The sequence below is a fragment of the Macrotis lagotis genome, chromosome 1, assembly GCF_037893015.1.
Source record: "Macrotis lagotis isolate mMagLag1 chromosome 1, bilby.v1.9.chrom.fasta, whole genome shotgun sequence".
Classification (NCBI taxonomy): domain Eukaryota; kingdom Metazoa; phylum Chordata; class Mammalia; order Peramelemorphia; family Peramelidae; genus Macrotis; species Macrotis lagotis.
In genome coordinates, this window is record NC_133658.1 from 6,813,261 (window position 1) to 6,831,454 (window position 18,194).

Below are 18,194 nucleotides of genomic sequence, written 5' to 3' on the forward strand. Positions count from 1 at the left end.
GGTCACCAATATAGGAGTGGAGAGAGACTCTTTGTTTCTTCACCCTGTGGAAAGTCTGCAAACTCCCCAATTTCCTGTAAGTTCAGAAAGGGGAGCGCTTTCTTTGGGGTTGCTCACTAAACAGAAGATGGATCCTAATTAGACCAAGCCAAAGGCCTCTTTTCTTCTTTGGTAAAAGCTGAATCAGGAACTTTCCCTGGGAGCTGTCTACTGGAGCTCAGATGGTAGGGAGGTGCACAGTAACAAAAGCTTGGAAGGGCCAGGATGAAGCACATTGGGTATGGTCTAGGTAGGCCAGAAGCAGATGACCTCCTAAGAGGTGGCATCTGACTTTCAAGTACAGTTTGTCAGAGCTTCTGAACAGTGGCATCCCTGGCCAGGACCCCACTGAGCAATTTGTTTTGTCCAGGGCCACTACTGACCCTTTTCACCTGGTGAGATCAGTGATCACTACTTTGCCCATGAAATCATGGAAAGGAGGTTCATCTGTGAAGGACATGGGCAGACCATAAGGTATTCTCAGCAAGGGGCTAGAACAGGTGGAGAGGAGATTGGAAGTGCTGCCCACATGACCAGTGGAAGGGTTTGGTGGCATTGAGCCAATATGGAAGAAAAGATGCAGTCTTGAGGGCAGGGAGATGGCAGGATCCCTATGGAGGAGGACACGTCATCTCTACTAATGCGCCCCAGAGCAGAATGAAGCAAAGTTGGGAGATGATAGTTGAACAGAGGCCTATGTCAGTTTGATCAAAGGAGAAATGTCCCAATACTTAGATCTGTCTGATAGAAGAGACCTCAGGAAGTCGAGTCAACTCCCCGTTAAAGGAGCCGTTCGGTGGGGAAGAGGGAAATTCATCTTGCAGGCTATTTTGTGATGCCGCCTCTGGAATTCCATGTTTATAACAAGTCAGAAGAAGGAGGGAAGAGAAAGACCCTTGTTTTTATCCATCTCCCAGGCTTGGAATAAGAAAGCCACTAAGATGCCCAGAAGTTGGTAGGAGCTGAAGCCAAAGAAAGAGACCTTGGTCTCCTTGGTCAAACCTTGCCCCACCCCCGCCCCGCTGATGTCCAGATGCAGTGACCTTGGGCACGAAAGTCCATTTGGCCTTCTAGGATGAGGGATGCATGGCACAGGGACTGGGTGAGGCTGGGGATGAAGTCCCTTGATCCATAGATAGAGGAAAGAGAAGGTGGTGAGGAGGGGTGTTGACATCAGAGACTGGGGAAAAAAGACTCACAGGAGGACCCCAAATGAAGGAGTAGTGGCTGCAGGATGAGGACCTTGGGGAAGGGGCATCAGAGAGAGCATATGACTGATAGCTCTTTTAGAAAGAGGCAACAGATGAGTTTGGGGAACAGTCATCCTGCCCCCAGGCATGATATTGTAGTGATGGGATTACACCTCCAAGAGGCACTGAAGGGCCTGGAGTCAGGAAGACCAAGGCTCAAGTCCAGCCTCCAGTGCTGACTAGCTGGGGGGCCCTGGGCAAGTCACTTTCCTCCATGTCCTCATTCTGCAAATGAGGCTTGTTCTAGAAACCTAGCCCTGCAGGTTATTGTGAGGATCAAGTGAGCCGCCAGCCTTTGTCAGCTCCGTCAGAAATGGCGACCATTCTGCCGCTCTTGTGGGAGACTGTGATAGAGTACATTTAATAAAGCAAAGCTCAGGGAAAAACTGGAGAGTGGTCTAGGAGATGGAGACTTCAGCTTCGCTCAAGATCTCAGGAAACCCCAAACAAATGCAGGACCTAAATATAAAGGGCCTTAACAAATTAACCAATCAGAGAAGAAGGAAAAGTGATTATCTTTTGGATAAGAATGGATAAGGAGGGACAATTAGGTGGCACAGTGCATAGAGCACTGGCTCTGGAGTTAGGAGGACCTGAGTTCAAATGCAGCCTCAGACACTTAATCATTGCCTAGCTGTGTGACCTTGGGCAAGTCACTTAGCCCCTTTGCCTTAAATTTTAAAAAAAGAATGGATAAGGAGAGAGTTTGACCAAACAAGGATTATTAATGACTGAAAGACAATTTTGACATAATCAGTGAAGCTAGAAGGGAAAATTTATTTTGGTTAAATGACTGATATGCAAGATCTGTGAGACAGTGATGTGTCCCCCAGTAGATGATTGGTTAAAAGAAGAAGTTAAAATGGATAATGGCAGTGAGTTTGGGTATAGGGAAGAAGTAGAAGCATTGCAGGTGGCCCTGGAAGCTGGGCGAACAGGTGGTGGCACATCCTTGGGATGGAGTATTGGGATAGCATCAGAAATGAGGAAGGGGTTGTGCTGAGGGAAACCCAGGAGGACCTGTCTGAAGTGGACCAGGACTGGGCTATCATGACAACAGGAAAAGAGCAAGCAGCTTTGAAAGGCTTCAGAACTCTGCTCCACATAGTGGCCACCCCCAGTGGCTGATGGGAGGGGGCAGGCAGGGTATGAGGACAGATAGATGCAGACATCTTCAACACAGGTCTGTTTTGTTTGGAAGGGAGAGATTTGAGAAATAGAGAGAGAGACAGAGAGACAGAGAGATTGAGATTGAGAAAGACAGAGTTTGAGAGAGACAAAGACAGATGGATAGAGAGAAAGAGAGAATCAGAGACACAGAGACAGTGACAGATTGAGAGAGGAGAGACAGACAGATAGAGATGGAGACAGATTGAGAGAAAGAGAAGAGAGCCAGAGGCAGAGATAGAGATTGATAGAGGAGAGAGACAGACAGATATTGGGGGGTGGGGTGGAAGGAAAGAGAAACAGACAGACAAAGAGGTTGGGAGAGAGGAGAGACGGGGGGGGGGGAGAGAAGAGAGAGAGGTGAAGGAAACATTGGAAGAAAAGAGAAAAGGCCACTCTGAAAGTGCCAGTCAGCTGGCAGTGTTCCTCCTCTGTAGGAGATTCCCTGCCTCCTTTATGGCGGTGTCCATCCTTCTTGGTTGTTGACATTGGTCAAGTTCATCATTAATGTTAAATAAAGGAGCTTAGAGAAGATGGTGCAGGGGTAACACAAGCATCTGAGCTGGTCCTGTCAAACTTGGGGTGATACATCACTGTGGGGGTTGGGGAGGACTAGAGGAAGGCCTGGGCCAGAGGCCAGGGTAGCTGATCCCCAACCAGAGGTCAGAAGAACTGCTCACCTCTTCTCTTGCTTCGGTATTCTCTGACCTTTCCCCTGGGAATGAACAGCAGAGAATTGTGAGAATGCCGAGCTGGCCCCAGTGGGCCCCATCCTTGGGTCTCCAAAGCCCTGGCAGATGGGGAGGGGGCTGAGCCTCTGGCAAAGGTAGAGCCCATCAGAATTGGACAAGGGCCTATGTTGTCCCCATTTTTAACAATGGACAGAGTCTTTAAATGATGGGCTAGTGAGCTTGACTTGGGATCTTCAGCCAATTTTCGAGGAGGCCAGCAGGGATATCTCTGATCCCCTCAAAGAGGACGGGATTTCTCAGAGCCACAAGAGCGAGGCTGTGACTTCAGCCATCTGCATGTGTGTGTGTGTGTGTGTGTGTGTGTGTGTGTGTGTGTGCGTGTGTGTGTGTGTGTGTGCACGTAGATGGCTGGCACACAATGCAGAGGGTGCTGGGGTGCTGCCATCTAGACCAGGGCTCCCCCAAACCTCCCTTACAATCAGAGCCCTCCCAAGGAGCTACAGGCCCATTTGGCTGCTCTGCTAGCAGGAGGATTCCTCTGGTCCTGGGGAATGGGAGTGGGACAGCTGCTAGGTTTCTGGGATTCTCATAGGACATGCCCAGGAGAGAGGATAATTGAGAGTCCAGGTATATGAGTCTCATGGGCTTTTTCTTGGCGGTGTCACAGAGGATGCTGCTGGCTGTTTCCTGTCAAACAGATGGAGAAGGCTCCAGAAACAGATGGGCTGCCTTTGTCAGCAAGGTCGACAGGGTGGGGAGTCTGGTCTAGGAAGATATCATGCCCCTTCAAGAACTGAGTGGAGACCCTGATGCAGGAGGTAGTAGGTCCTGGCACCTGGAGGGGTATAGAGAGCCCTAGATGGGGGATTCTGCCATGGACATGCCAAGTGGCTTTGAACAAATCACATTCTGTCTTTGGCGTCTGGTAGGGAGGAGATAGACCAGGTGAGAGCTCTAGAGCCTCCATCTTGAACCTTCTGTTCTTGACTTAAGATCCACACTAGTGGTACAGTCTTGGGAAAGATTGTCTGGCTACCCATATCTCTCCATGTATTATATCTCTATCCCTGGATGTATCTCTCTACACCCACCTCTCCACCATTCAGCTACTCACCCCCCACCCACATACTTACCTATTCATCCATCTGTCATGCATCCATCCATCCATCTACCCAACTCCTTATCTATCTGCAAAGTGTTTTTCAAACTGTTGACTTCATTTTGGCTTTATAGTCCAAGGGCTTAATCCTGGGGACAGCTCTGGGGTTTGCCTCCAGATCCTCTGTGTTGTCCGGCATCCAGGGCTCTGCCCTGTATTTATTGCATTATGGGAGGCTAGTTTAGTCTTTGCATGACCTTCCCTCTCCCTTGCCTCAGTCTCCCTGTCTTTGAGGTGGGGGCCCCAGCCCTAGCTGTCTGCCAGATGCTTTAGGGTGGGTAATTCCCACATGTGAGTGGAGGAGTGTAATGGGAAGATGACCCACAGTATGGCCGGCTGTCATTAGTCATTAGTGCCAAGGTCACGGCACTGGCAGGTTAGGGAATCTCAATGCCATGGGCTGCTCTCCTTGGATGCCCCTCAGTCACGAATGATCTGGGTCATCACTCTTTGATGTCTTTTCTGTACTTTGATGTCTTCATTTCTGAAATGTGGCCCGTTCTGGATTCTTTCTGAAAGAAGGCTCACATCCCTTTCTTCTCCTTTCTGCCTCTCCCCCTGCACCCTCCCTCAGAGTGACAGGCATTCACCTCTGGCTGGGCCGGCTTCTTCCACTGGAAGCGTCCCCTGCTCTCTCAGAGCACTCTCCACACAGGTCATGCGGCCTCAGTCTGGAGATGGATTCTGCCTTCCTCAGCTCGTATCCATGGCAATGTGCAAAACCTCCCCAGAAACGAGGGCGCCAGTGGAATAATAAATGGTTCTATTTGCATTGTTTCACCTGGTCAGCAGTGAAGGAGCAGATCTGCTGGAGAATCCAAAGGGATGGGGTGGGGGGGCTGCTGCTTTTCCAGGCGGTAGAAAGGGAGTGTGACCTCAGGCCTCGGTCGCCTGAGCCACATTCTGTGAACCGCTGTGCTCAGGGGTGCGGGGGGTCTCCACATAGGCTGCTGAGATGCAATGCGGACTCTGCTTGCAGCATCAGCAGCCTTCAGCATCAGCCAGTCACAGCCACACAGAAACAGTCCAGGTGGTCTGGGGGCTGACAAAAGCTCCAGAATCCCACCTGGCTGAAGGAAGCATGGCCAACGTATGGATCTGAGCTATGACTCTTTGACTGTTCAGAGATGGGCTGGACCTTTCCAACATCCACAGTCAGAGCTGGGAAGGTCCTTACAACATGTCGGTCCATAAAACACACTTTTTTCATCTGCTGCATTACCAACTTACCAGTGACCAATGAAGGCTGCACAGTGGTGCAGTGAATAGTGTTGGCCCTGAAGTCGGGAGGGCCTGGGTTCAGAGCTGTATTCAGATACTAGGTAGCTATGTGATCTTGGGCAAGTCACTTTACCCTGACTGCCTCACATCTAGATCTCTAGTTGTCCCATATCTGGCCACTGGACCCAGATGACTCCAGAGGAGAAAGTGAGGCTGGGGACTTAGCACTACTCCCCCCTCACCCCCCACACACATACACACTCAAATTTAGTTCATGAGCTTGTCTTGGCATCACTTCCCTGATGCTGTGGTCATCTCCAAAAACAAAGGACAAACATAAGTAAGTGGTGAATTTTTTAAAATTATGTTTTACTCCCATTTACTTTTCCTTGATAGCTACTTGAGAACGAAAGGTAACAACCCCAGTTAAAAAACAGATGCTTCAGTAAAATCCCACATTGGTCACATCCCAACAGTCTCAGTCAGAACTCTTGTGTTCTTCATTTTTCTGTCGGCAAATGGGCAGCAAGTTCCCTTTTGGTTCCTTTGGATCTGAGGCTGATCAGCTTTCCTGAATTTTGCACAGTGGTTTCTATTGACAACATTGCTTGACCCTGCATCCGTTCAGCTAATTCTTCCCAGATTTCTCTGAAACTGTCCACTTCATCATTCCTTAAAGCCCAATGGTATTCCATTACATCTCTAGACCATAGCTTGTTCAGCTAGTTGCCACCCCTCAATTTCCAAATCATTGCCACTGTATAAAGAGCTACTGCATTTCTGTGCCATCTTGGAGTTCATTTTTCTTAGGACTAACCCTTATTCAGTCCCTTTTTTTCTCTTTTCTTTTCTCCCATTCCCTCATTTCTCTTCTTAGTGAAATATTTTTCTGTACCCAGTGGGTACAGATTCCCCTCCTTTAACCAATTCAGATGGGATTGAGGTCCAAGTGTCCCATGATCTCATATGTAAGATAATTATCTTCATCCTCTCTTCCCCCAGCCCCCCACCCCAACCTGGTGTGTTCCTCTTCTCCTTTTCCATTCTTCTTTTAAGATTATCAAGGTTGGTGACCCTGAGGATGAGGCCAGGGTACTGAGGGGATTTTAAATAATTTGTTTTACCTTTTTCTATTTCTCTTGGCACCTCTGCTTGCACTTCAGTTTGATTTTCAAGTCCTTCATTTCATTAAATGTCCATTTTCCCCATAGAATTTTGCTCAGTCTTACTAAGTTAGTTGTTCTTTGCCCTTTGAAATGCCATATTTCAAGTCTCTGCCGCTTTAGCTAGTCAATCAGGGGTGATTCTGTGACTCCCTTATGTATTCATTCTTTATGTTTGCAGTGGTTTTCTTGGAAGCTTTTGATTTGACTCTAACTTTCATTAGCTATGAGTCTCATAGGGTTTTTTCTTTTTTTGCAAGACAGTGGAGTTAAATGACTTGCCCAAGGTCACACAGCTAAGTTAAGTACTGAGTGCCTGAGTTTGGATTTGAACCCAAGTTCTCCTGACTCCAGGGTCAGTGCTCTATCCACTGTGCCATCTAGTGGCCCATATGAGGATTTCTTTAAGGACTTACCTGGTAGATTCTATTTCTACTTTGTTCTTTGGGCAGTCTTCTGATTTCTGGAAATATGAGGTCTCAGCTCTTTATTTTATCCTGGCTTTCAGCCCAATGATTCTTATCTTTCCTCAGTCTGTTCTCTGTCAATCATTGATATGAAATACCTTATATTTTATTCATTAGTTTTAGTCTTTTGACTTTTTTCATGTTCCATGATGTAATCAATCACTAGCTTCTCTCTGATCCTTTGGTTTTTAGGGAATTACTTTCTTGAGTAACATCTTCCCCTACTTATGCCAAGTTGCTAGTTTTCTTTCCAGTGCTTTTTTCTGTAATTATCATTTGTCACCTGTTTTTTTCTTCCAGTTCTCTTATTTGAATTTTTTAAATAATTTTTTTAGCTTTTTTTTAAAAAAAAAAAGTCTTGCTTTTTTTCTCATCTAGGAATTCTAGTGGAACTTTTACCCAAGCTACATTAATCTTGGAGGCTTTGTTTGCAGATATTTTGGAGTTATTCTCCTCTTCTGGATTTGGGGCTTGATTGTGACTGGTCAGCAGGATAACTCTCCAGGATGGGATGTTGGGATTCTCTTTTGTTTGCTCATTGTTGGAGCCGACGTCCTGACTTTGGAGCTCTTGGTTAGGACTATCTCAGAAAGAGTTTAGCCTTGGGTTGCCATGCTCACTGCCCCTGGACCCTCCACCTAGACCATGGGAGCTCAGGACAGAGCTGCCAGGTGGCCCCAGGCCAGGGCTCCCTTGACCCCAGTGCACAGCCTTGGTGGTCTTTCTGTCTGTCTCCCTACACTGACATGGGCTGTGGCTAGGGCTCCCAGGGATCTTCCTGATCACAATTCTAGGATTTGGTGGTGGAGGTGTATCAGAGCTCATTTCTGCTCATATTTCTCATCTTTGGCTCTTTCTCCTCCTCTGGGTCTCTGTCCTGGCTGTCCCCTGCCTAGAGCTCTCTCCTTCCTCACCCCTGAGTTTCATCTCACCTTCTGTGGAAGCCTAGTGTCCCCTTGCTACCCCTTCCTCTGTCCAGAATACATGTCTTGTTTTCAGATTGTCTCCCCATTTGACCTGAGCTCCCTGCAGGCAGGAATGGAATTCGCCCTTTTTATCTCCAGCACCTTTGGGAAAGGCCAAACATCTTGTAGGAGCTTAATAATGCTTGTTGACTTTGTGCTAGTCTCTTGGCTGGACACCCAACCTTAGGGGTTTCCCCCAATTGTTGCATGAACACTATATTCCCTCTTTTTATATGAAGACAATGAGACTCAATCAGAAAAGGACCTTGTCTACTCCAGCTGGAGCTTGGGGTCAGCCCTCTCGGGGAGTGAATGGTGGGGCAGGGGTCTACCCAAGTGTGCCCCGGGGACAGGTCATCATGGGCCAGATGGTGGGCTACACCTTGCCCACTGACCAGAGTAAATGTGGTGCAGATGAGGGGGCTCTGGGAAGAGGGTTGTGCTGGTTAATTGAGACTCCTTCCTTCCTTGATTCACTCGTGCATTCATTCATTCACTCATTAGTGTTGACTGAATGTCTTACCTGGTGGAAGCCCTGCTAGCTCGGGGCAGCCCAGGGAGACAGAGATATGTCCACTAGGAGCCTTGATTTAAGGGACTTCCCATTTAAGCAGGTGAAGAACGTTGCCCATTTCTAGTTTGCCTCCATGGGGCCCCGAAATGAGCCTCCAGGGTGGGGAATGGATGTGGGTGAGGCCTCTTGAGGCAAGACAAGTGTTGGGTTTCTCACTCTGGGACAGGCTCCTGGGAGATACTCCCCACGGATGAATTTGGAGCCATTGAGCCTAGGGGTCTGCCGCTTATGTCCCACCTGTGTCCTCAGGGAAGGAAGACCCCAGAGGTGTCCAGCATGTCTCCTCACCATGGAATGGGGAACCTTGGAGTCCTTGGAGACTCTGATCCTTAAGGCCCGAGCTCTAGAACTGAGCTGTTTTTGGTGGTTGGGGAGGGCTCCTCCGGCCTGTGCTCAAACTCCCAACATTAAGTGGAATTCTTTGACTCCCACGTAAGCATTGCTTCAAGGTTCCCAGAGTGCTTTGCACACATTCTCTCCTTTACTGATTGTTCCAGAGCCTTCTCCTCTCTCCATCCCATACTGTTCTGTAGAACCCAGCCATTACTGGACCTTGTCAGTCAGTGTCACCCAGCCTTCTGATTTTGGGGATGGCAGCGCTGCTGTGTTCCACCTCCTGTTCTCCAAGCTCCCCATCCCCAGGGTCTCTGCTGACAGGACTTCAATCCACAAATGCCAGCGTGTGACTTTTCTTCCTAGAATATACCGGAGCCCTGGATTTCCCACTTGGAGGATCTGGAGGGCTTCCTTCATGGCCATCTCTGCAGTGTGACCCCTTTACAGATAAGGAAACTGAGGCACCAGGCAGGTGACTCGGCCTTGTGCCTGGAGCCCCAGTGTCCTGCCTAATGGCTATGGCCAAGGGTCAGCAGAGAAATGATTTTTCTTGCCACAGATGTTAGAGGGGTGTCATGGCCTTAGATGCTGGGTCCTGCCCAGCAGCCCTCCCAGATCTCATTGTAAACTCTGCTTCTGATTTCAGTGTGTGAAGGAGCTGGCCTCACTGCTGCTTGGCCACTGCCTGCTGCTGCCAGCCCTGAAGCTTCTGGTGGAAAGCCAGGACGTGGCTCTCCAAGCCCTGGCCCTGGAACAGATTGCAGCTGTGGCCCAGGTAGGTACCATGTCACCTCATGGAGCATCTCTCCAGTTCATGCCAGTGTTTCCATTTCTGATCCTCTCATGCCTCAGAGCAAGCCAGCCCTGGTGCCTTGCTTGCCACTGGGACTAGGGAGAAGTGCGGAGACGATGGAGAGGGACAGAGGCCGGGCTTGGGAGGCAGCAGCTGCTATGGTGGGGTCACTGCCCCCCTTGGGTCTGCTCTGCTTGGTTTTTATGGTTCATTTTCCCAATAATTAAAGGTAAGGAAATAGTTTTGAGGGGACAGATAGGAGAATAACTACAAAACTCCAGACCTGGCAAAGGCCAGCACTCCCCGCCCCTAGGGGCTGGTGGCATGCTCTGGACCCCATGAACTAATCACAGTTTTATTCAAGGGAGGGTTAAATGGAGACTAACAAACGCACGAAGCATTGTGGGAAATGCCTGGCTCAGTCAGAGTCTATAAATCCATCGAGAATGGCTCCTACCTAATAAGCCCAAGAATACCTGGCCCGTATTCCCCAAAACGTAAAGCACATAGTTATCCCCGAAGGAGAATAGCGGGAGCTGCTCCCCTTGGGCCTGGTTGGCCAACTTTGGTGCCAGATCTTACAGGCTTTCCAAGCCCTACTGGAGAGAGGGAGAACAAGGAAGGGGCTGCTCGTTGCTCCTCTGCTCACCCATCAGATGCGCCTTGGGTCTGTCACTGCCAGGGGAAGAGGAGGCTGGGCAGTGCTCCCCCTTGTTCTGCCCTCTGGACAGCAAGATGGCAGAACAGAGTCAGGGCTCTGGCCCATCCCAGCCATCTAGGGGCAAGATCCTATGGGACTCCATGGAAGGAACTTGTATCTCATTCCATTTCTCAGGCCTGTGTCTCTGAAATTCCTAACCTTGTTCCCTCTGCCTGTTTCTCACCAAGATAGAAGAGATGCTTCCTACCCTCAGGAGCTTGTGGAAGAGTAGGGAGTGAGCCCCAAACACATCACAGTAAGGAAGGTTAGGAGGTCATAGGACCTGGCTCTGGGAGGGGCTGGTAGCGCAAGGCAGCTTCCTGGACAAGGGGGGAGCACACCACATTGGGGGAAGGGGTGACCCAAGACAAGACCAGAACAAGGGTTGCACCACATCCTGGAAACCATGAATGCCACCCAGGCATAGGAGTTTGATTGGCCTTATGGACAGTAAGGAACCTGATGAATTTTGAGCAGAGGGTATGATATGGCCAGGCTTGGGATGTTGGGGAAAGGTGACTGGTGATGAGAGAGGGAGGTAGGCTCCCCCATGGGGGCTATCTCAGCAAATCCCCTATATCCTCCAGGAGAATTCTGGCCTGGGGCAGCCCCCAGTGGGGAAGGTCTTGTTAACCCAAAGAAACTTGAGGTTGACCCTGAGAGCTGGGGTGCACAAATCCTGTTGGAAGGGACTCAAGAAGCCATGGAGAGGAAGGGAAGTAAGCGACCCAGACCCACTCAGGACAAAAAGCACCTGACCCCAGGGATGAGAAGCGGCCGCTTTGCCTCCAGAGAGCTTTTGTAACCATACAGAAGTATTCAGATGGCATTTCTAACACTTGTGAGTTCATTTAGTCATCAAGCCTCTCCTGAGGGCCCAGGGCTAAGGATGGGGTCACAAAGAACATAGCAAGACCCAGCCCAACCTCAAGGAGCTCTCCATTTAATGGGGGTAGGGGTGCTATTGTTCTTGAGGGGCTGCCGCTCCTGTTTTGTTAGTTGTTGGCTTGGTCAGGTCTGGTGCCAAGTGCATCCCAGCACCTGTGTGCCTGAGGTTCTTGCCCCTCCTCCCAGGAGGAAGAGACCTTCCTCTAACTTCTCATCCTCACTCCCTGCTTATTGCTATGTGGCCTCTGGGACTTAGTTTCCTCCTCTGAAGGAGACATCCTTTCCAGATGAGCTTCCAGTCCTTAGAGGAGGAGGATGGGTGCAGAGAGGGCAGCCCTAGAGTCAGGGAGATGCCTTTCTCAGACTCTTACTACCTGGACCGAGAAATTCCCTTGGTGGCCCACAGGATAATACCATATCTACTTCTAGATGGGTTAGGATAAGCTGAGAGAGAGCTTTGTAAATCTAGATAGTGGGGCCATTCTGAATTCCCCGGGAGTGCTGGCCTGGGATTTGGGAGCACTGGGTTCACACTGTGTCACAGGTGCTTCCTGAGCTGGGTGACCCTGACCAAGCTATCCAATGTCCCTTCATCTTGGGGGCAGGAGTAATGGCACCTCTAGTTGTCATCATGTCGTAGATACAACAGTCATTGTTTTGAGAGCACAAGACAAAACCCCTTCTCTGGTGATTGAGGTGGAATGAGCTCCGGTCTCCCAACCTGGGAGATAGCTGATAGTTGGATGTGTCTTATTTGTCCTCATTTTACAGGAGAGAGAAAGATGCCATACAGCTTCCCAGGCCAGTTCCATCTGGGGAGGTGGGGGCTCCAGCCCACCAGATAAACAGCTTTTCTGGGGGAAGGGGACAGAACAAAAGAGCTGGGCCTCCCTGGTGAGACCCTGCCCTTGGTGGGCTGGGCCAGGGTCTAGAGACCTTTGAAGGACTTTGATGGGCTTATTGACATGTCCTTTTGGTGAAGAGACAGAAAACAGGAGCCAAGGGGCTTGACTTGGGCCCATCGCCCAGCCCCCATGTCTCCTCTGCTCAAGAAACATCAATCATCCTCTTTGCAGGAAGAAGTCTTTGAAGCCCTGGGAGGGAGAGGAAGGGGGGGAGGAGGCTAATGAAGGTGTTGCTTCCAAAGGCTGGTCCAGGGCTGCAGAGAGTGGCCTTGCCCGGTGAGATTGGCCAGGGGGAGCTCCAGGATGGGGTGTCTGGTGTTGGGGTCAGCTTACCCATGTGTGCACACACACATTATACATACAGTCTACTTGCAGACACCCAGTACACCACATAGACACACACACACACACACACACACACACACACACACACACACACACACTCCCCAAGCCCTATGTGATCAACATTCCCAGCAGACCGAGCTCTGTGCTTGGTGTCCCCTAACTCCTCAGGCTCATCCCCATCAGAGAAGGGTCAGACTCAGTGACCCACCTCTCCTGCTATTGCCAAGCCAGAGGCATGTGAGAGATGCAGTATGCAGCAGAGGTGCTCCCATTTTCATGGGAGAGATAGCATGCATGACAGGAGCTGAAGGGAGTGGGGGGGGGGGTTCCCCGGAAGCTAAGAGGTAGAAGTGGGGGCAGAGCTGTCCTGGCATGAAGATCACAAGTCTTCCACAGTTGGTAATTTCCCACTTCCCCTTGCCTCATATAGATTTTGTCACATTTTTCTGAACCTACCTCTTATCATTACTTAAAGGACAATACTCCCTCACAATCATATGTCACACCTCGATCACTCATTTCCCAATTGATAGGCATCCTTTCAATTTCCAGTTCTTTGTCAGTTCTATTTTTTTTTTTTAAGAAATCATTTTCTTCAGTGAACTTTTGTACCTCTTTTTCCATTTGGCAAATTTTTTTTAAGGTGTTATTTGTTTAGTATTTTTGTGTCTCTTTTCCCAAGCTTTTTTCACAATTTATTGTATCACTTTCATTTCATTTTCAAATTTTTCTCTACTGCTCTGAGCTCACCCTTGAACTCTCCAAGGAATGCTTGTTGGAATTGGGTCTACTTAGCATTTCCTTTGAGACTTTGCTTGTACCTATTTTCACCTTGTTGTCTTCATATAAGTTTAATGTCTTGGTCTTCCCTCTCCCTATGATAGTTTTTTAGTGTCAAGTTGCTTTTTTTTTTCCTGTTCCCTTATTTTTCCAGCCTATTTCTTGACTTTGCACTGTCCTAAGCATCAGTGTTTTGGGGGCCTACTTATCTCAGAGCTAGTAGGAATCTTGGGTCTCCCAAGGGGATGTAATGCCAGTTTCAGTGTGGGTCTGTTCTCCTACTTTGTGTTCTGTTCTTTATCCACAAAGGACCCTGGTTCCCTGCAGCTGCAAGCTCCAGCACTCTTCTTTGCTTAGGATTGACTCCAGGTCCTGCTTCTTGTGCCAACCCAGTGGTCTCTCCACCCTGACCCTGCACCCCAGAACTGTTGATGGACACAGTTGCCATCAGAGATAGTTGCCTCCCATGCCTGAAGAGGGTCCCCTGGGATCTTTCTGATCAGTGTCCATCCCCCTACTGCTCTCTCCAAACTGCTGTTGTGGCCGCCATTGCAGCAGCCTCCAGCCCGCTGGACCTGCTGAGTTTTCTTAGCTTGGAAAAGGGCTTCATCTGAGCTTTTGTTGAGTTTGCCACTCCAGAATTTGATTTGAGGGAATGTGGGGAAGAGTCCAGCTGGGTTGCTGCCTCTAATCTGCCGCAATCCACCCTCTTGACCTGTCTCTCTCTCCTTGAAGGTGGACGACTCCAGCTGCGACCCCGAGCTCCTCTCTCTGCTCCTGGATGCCAAGTTGGTGACAAGATGTATTGCCACTCCCTTTTACCCTCATCTCATCAGTCACCTCTTGGCCCACCAGAGGGAAGGTCCCTGGTCTGTGGAGGAGATAGCACATCAGCTGCGGGAGGCAGGCCACAGTGCAGAGGCTGGCTCACTGCTACTGGCCTCGCGGGACACCTACAGTGCCCTGGGTACCTTCAATGTCGCCCTTGGTGCTGCCCAGTACTGGATATGAAGAATCTGATGCCCACCCCCAGCCAATGGAATACTTCTCTACAAGATAAATTCGCCAAAAACCATGTAATCCTGTTAATTGTCCTGTCACCTCTCCTCTCCCCATCCCTCAAATAAAGCCATATGTCCCCAGTGAACCTAGGATGGCACTTGATGCCATTCTTTCTCTGGTCAACAGAGGGCCAGACAGCAGGGCTGGGCAGTGCAGGAAGGCCAGACCCTGCCATGGACAGCCTTGCCCTGGATGCTTTGGTGATCCTGTCTTTCCACAGCCCCAGAAACCTGGCCACCCTTGGATCACTGATTGTCTGGCAGTGAATGCTTTAGGACCCCTATTTGGTTTTTTTATTTCTTGTCTTTGCCTGCCTATATTGCATATCAGACCCTTATCCCATTACATGTGAAGATTTTCTTCCATTCTATTTCTGCCTTTCTTATCCTAAATATTAATTTTGTTCATGCAAAAAATGTTTCAATTTCTTGGAATCAAAATTATCAAGTTTATTATCTGTCTATTTATTTGTAAGTGCCTTTCTCACTCTTTGGTTTAAGAATTCATCCCCTGGGCATAGCTATAAAAAAAAATTGTACAATTCTTTTATTTTTTAATGGCCTAATAATGTTTAATATTCAATTTGTGTTTCTATCTGGATTTATTGTGGACTATGGTATAAGATGTTGCCCTCAGCCTAGTATTTGTCAGACTGTTGCTTTCCCAGAAATATTTGTCACATTGGGCAGTCTTCCTAGGCAATTTGTTTTGGGGTTCATTATATACCAAGTTATTGAGTTCACTTATGTCTGGTTCTTGTCCAGTCTCTCAGATTGATCTACTTCTCTGTTTTTTTAACCAGCCCCAGATAGTCCTGATGTTGTCGGCTTTATGAGGTTTGCAGAAGCTCTTCCATTGTCATTTTTTCCTCCCATCAATTCTTTTGACTGTCTAGATTTTTTTATTCCTTCAAATAAGTTTGCTTTTGTTTTGTCTACTTCTGTACATAAACTAATTCTTTGATAGTTTGATTGGTATAGTATAAATTAAGTTAGGAAATATTGTCACTTTTATTATATTGGCATGCCCCTGCCATGAATATTGTTTCCCTCCAGGTATTTAAATTGATCTTTATTCTTCTAAAGGGCATTTTATATTTTTGAGATTGTGTGTGTTGATAGATAGATACATACATACATACAAATACAGAGAGAAAGAGAAGAGGGACTTTGTACTTTGGAAGATTGAGGTCAAGATATTTTATGCATTTGGGAGTTATTTTGAGAGAGATTCTCATTCTGTTATTCCATTGCTGTTATTATCTCTCTTTTACAGATGAACAAGCTTAAAGGTCAGAAATGTGAGTGACTTAGCCATGGTCACACACTATCAAATGTCTGAGATGAGATTTGAATCTGGTTCTCCATGACTTGGAAGACCAGACCTCTCACCACTCCCTCATGTTTTAGGTCAGATATTAGCAGCCACCTTTTACAGAGGTAGAAAAATGGTGAGAGAGGTTTGAGGACTAGCTCATCTGGGCAACAAATGGCCAAGGCAAGGCTCTCCCTTGGGCAGTGTCCTATCCAAGGTGCTCAGCTGACTTTCCTTCCCAGAAGTTGTTCAACCACAAGGAATTGGAATGATGCCCTGAGGCCTGGAAGTAGATTGTTGTTTGAGGTAATCAGCAAGTGAGTCTGGACACAGGAGAGGCCTCATCCAGATGCTCTTGGTCAATCAGCAGGCATGCCTCTCTAGGGGCTTTCAGTCCCTGTGTCTCTCTCCCTCCTTGCTTCTGCATTTAGCCATGAACTTTCTGCATAATGCCTCCAGGAGGAAGTCTATGGACAATATACTCATGAATCCTTCAGAGTCGGAGATCCAGACCCTTTGGCTATCTTGGGGCTGTGTTTGATTAAGGAGTTTTGATTTCAATTCGCTCCTACAAAGTGACAGGTTCACACCAACAAAGAGTATATATTTAATAAAGTGATTATAAAACAGGTAGAAATCAGTTTTAAGTAACCAATAAATCCCAATATAGTAAAAAGAAGAGCAAAGCCTACATAAACATAGATTTTAAGGGAAAACATCACCAAATTGGGGAGCTTCAACATCTGTATCAACAGCGGCTGGAGTATCCCAGGGTACAGCCTTCAGAGGCCCAATTGGGAAGGGTCCCAGGCAGAGTGTCCTCTCCATGGGTGAAACTCCAATTAGGCGAGGGTGTAATTAGGTCTTACATAGCTTGGGAACAAAGAAAGCTTCTTGCCAATTTTTTGTGAGATAAAGCCAAATTTTCCAGGTTGTCCGAGGAGGGTGCCACCCCTCCCCAAGCCCCAAGAATTATGGTGTTTACATTCAGGAATCACTAATTACTGAAGAGATAGGCAATGCTAATCAAGTACGGCCTTGAGAGTCTGGCCAGGACCAGTCAAGGATGTTCAGTGGTTCTTTTAAATACTCAGGCTGTTTTAAATATGTGCATGAGATCAATCCTGCTCATCTTAACCATACAGGCTGTCTATCTGTGACCTCTGATTCCAAGAGGCCACAAAGAAAGATCTGGATTCAGAGAACTGGGACAGTTCAGGTCTGGAAATCTGGACAGACTCCAGAACTTTAATAGACCTCACTTTTCCTCACCTGTAAAATGAATAGATAGCAATAGATGAACTTGAAGGTTCCTCCTGGCAGTCAGTCTTTACTCCTGGGATGCTTTCCTGGCTCAGCCTTTCCTTGACCATTTGTGTTATCAGTGGTGTTTCTGACCACAGACCCAGCTGGCCTACAAAAGCCATGCCCTTTTTAGTGCCCCTTGGGTTCTTTGTAATTTGTTCCTTGGCTGTGCTGGTGTCCAGAAAACTCTACCTGCAGGGTGTTACTGGGAGGATGCTGGGGTTCGAATGATGAACCGTCATGACGAAGCCATCATGAAAGCTGCTACACAGCTGTCTAACAGTGAATTGACCAATCTCCTCCTGGTTGAAGTCTAGGCTAGCTCTTAAAGGAAGGGTGGAATTTCTCCCCCCAGCCCAAATGAAAGCTCTTTGAGGTTGGAGTTGGCATCGTACACTTCCCAGTGCCCAACATAGAAGTGGGCACATCATTATTCAGTCATGGAGTAGATTCTTGGGCTGCTTCTTATATTAGAGGGATGGGGTCAGTGTAGGCAATAATTAGAGGAAACAACTGTCCTAGGGGCCAAGGAGGAGCCCAGAGATGGAGGCCTGGCTGGACTCCAGAGTGTGGAGTCCTAGAGGTCAGAAAGGCAGGTCACTCCAGCTAAGTTTTTTTTTTTCACTGACCCTCCACAGATGCCCTGATGGGGTGCAGCCATGAATACCCATGACCTTTTATTTCTCCTTTTACCACCTGGTCTCTTCCTGCTTTATCAATCTCCCCTGTACAGTCTGCATTTCAATGTTACTGGTCTGCTGGGAGTATCTTGAAGGTGGCTCCCTCTTGCATCTCTGGTCCTTTGCCCTGCCTGGCTCCCCCCCACCCCCGGCCTAGAATGTTCCCCTGTCTGGCCACTTGAAGACATCTCTCATTTCACCTTCTGCCGGGGGTGGGGCCTCTTTTCCTTCCCTTCCCCAACTGAGTTGATCTTCCATCCACTCTGGTGGGTAACTAGTTATACATTGGAGGTGACAACTTAAAATGCAATTGGGGAAATAGTTAACAAAACAGCAGATGGTAATAGAATATAGTTAACGTGACAAAGTGGGACTATTGCTTAGAGCTT

General features: G+C 48.2%; 1 protein-coding gene across 2 annotated transcripts in view; it reads left to right on the plus strand.

Annotated features, from left to right (window-relative positions):
• The window catches only part of NBAS (NBAS subunit of NRZ tethering complex), a 212,954-nt gene extending 197,996 nt beyond the window's left edge, over window positions 1-14,958 (plus strand). For both annotated transcript variants that reach the window (XM_074195083.1, XM_074195079.1), the window contains 2 exons: window positions 9,680-9,808; window positions 14,180-14,958. In XM_074195083.1, coding sequence (XP_074051184.1) covers window positions 9,680-9,808; window positions 14,180-14,455 — 405 coding nt within the window. In that variant the 3' untranslated portion in view covers window positions 14,456-14,958. The remainder of the gene's footprint in view (window positions 1-9,679; window positions 9,809-14,179) is intronic.
• Window positions 14,959-18,194: the final 3,236 nt, after the last annotated feature.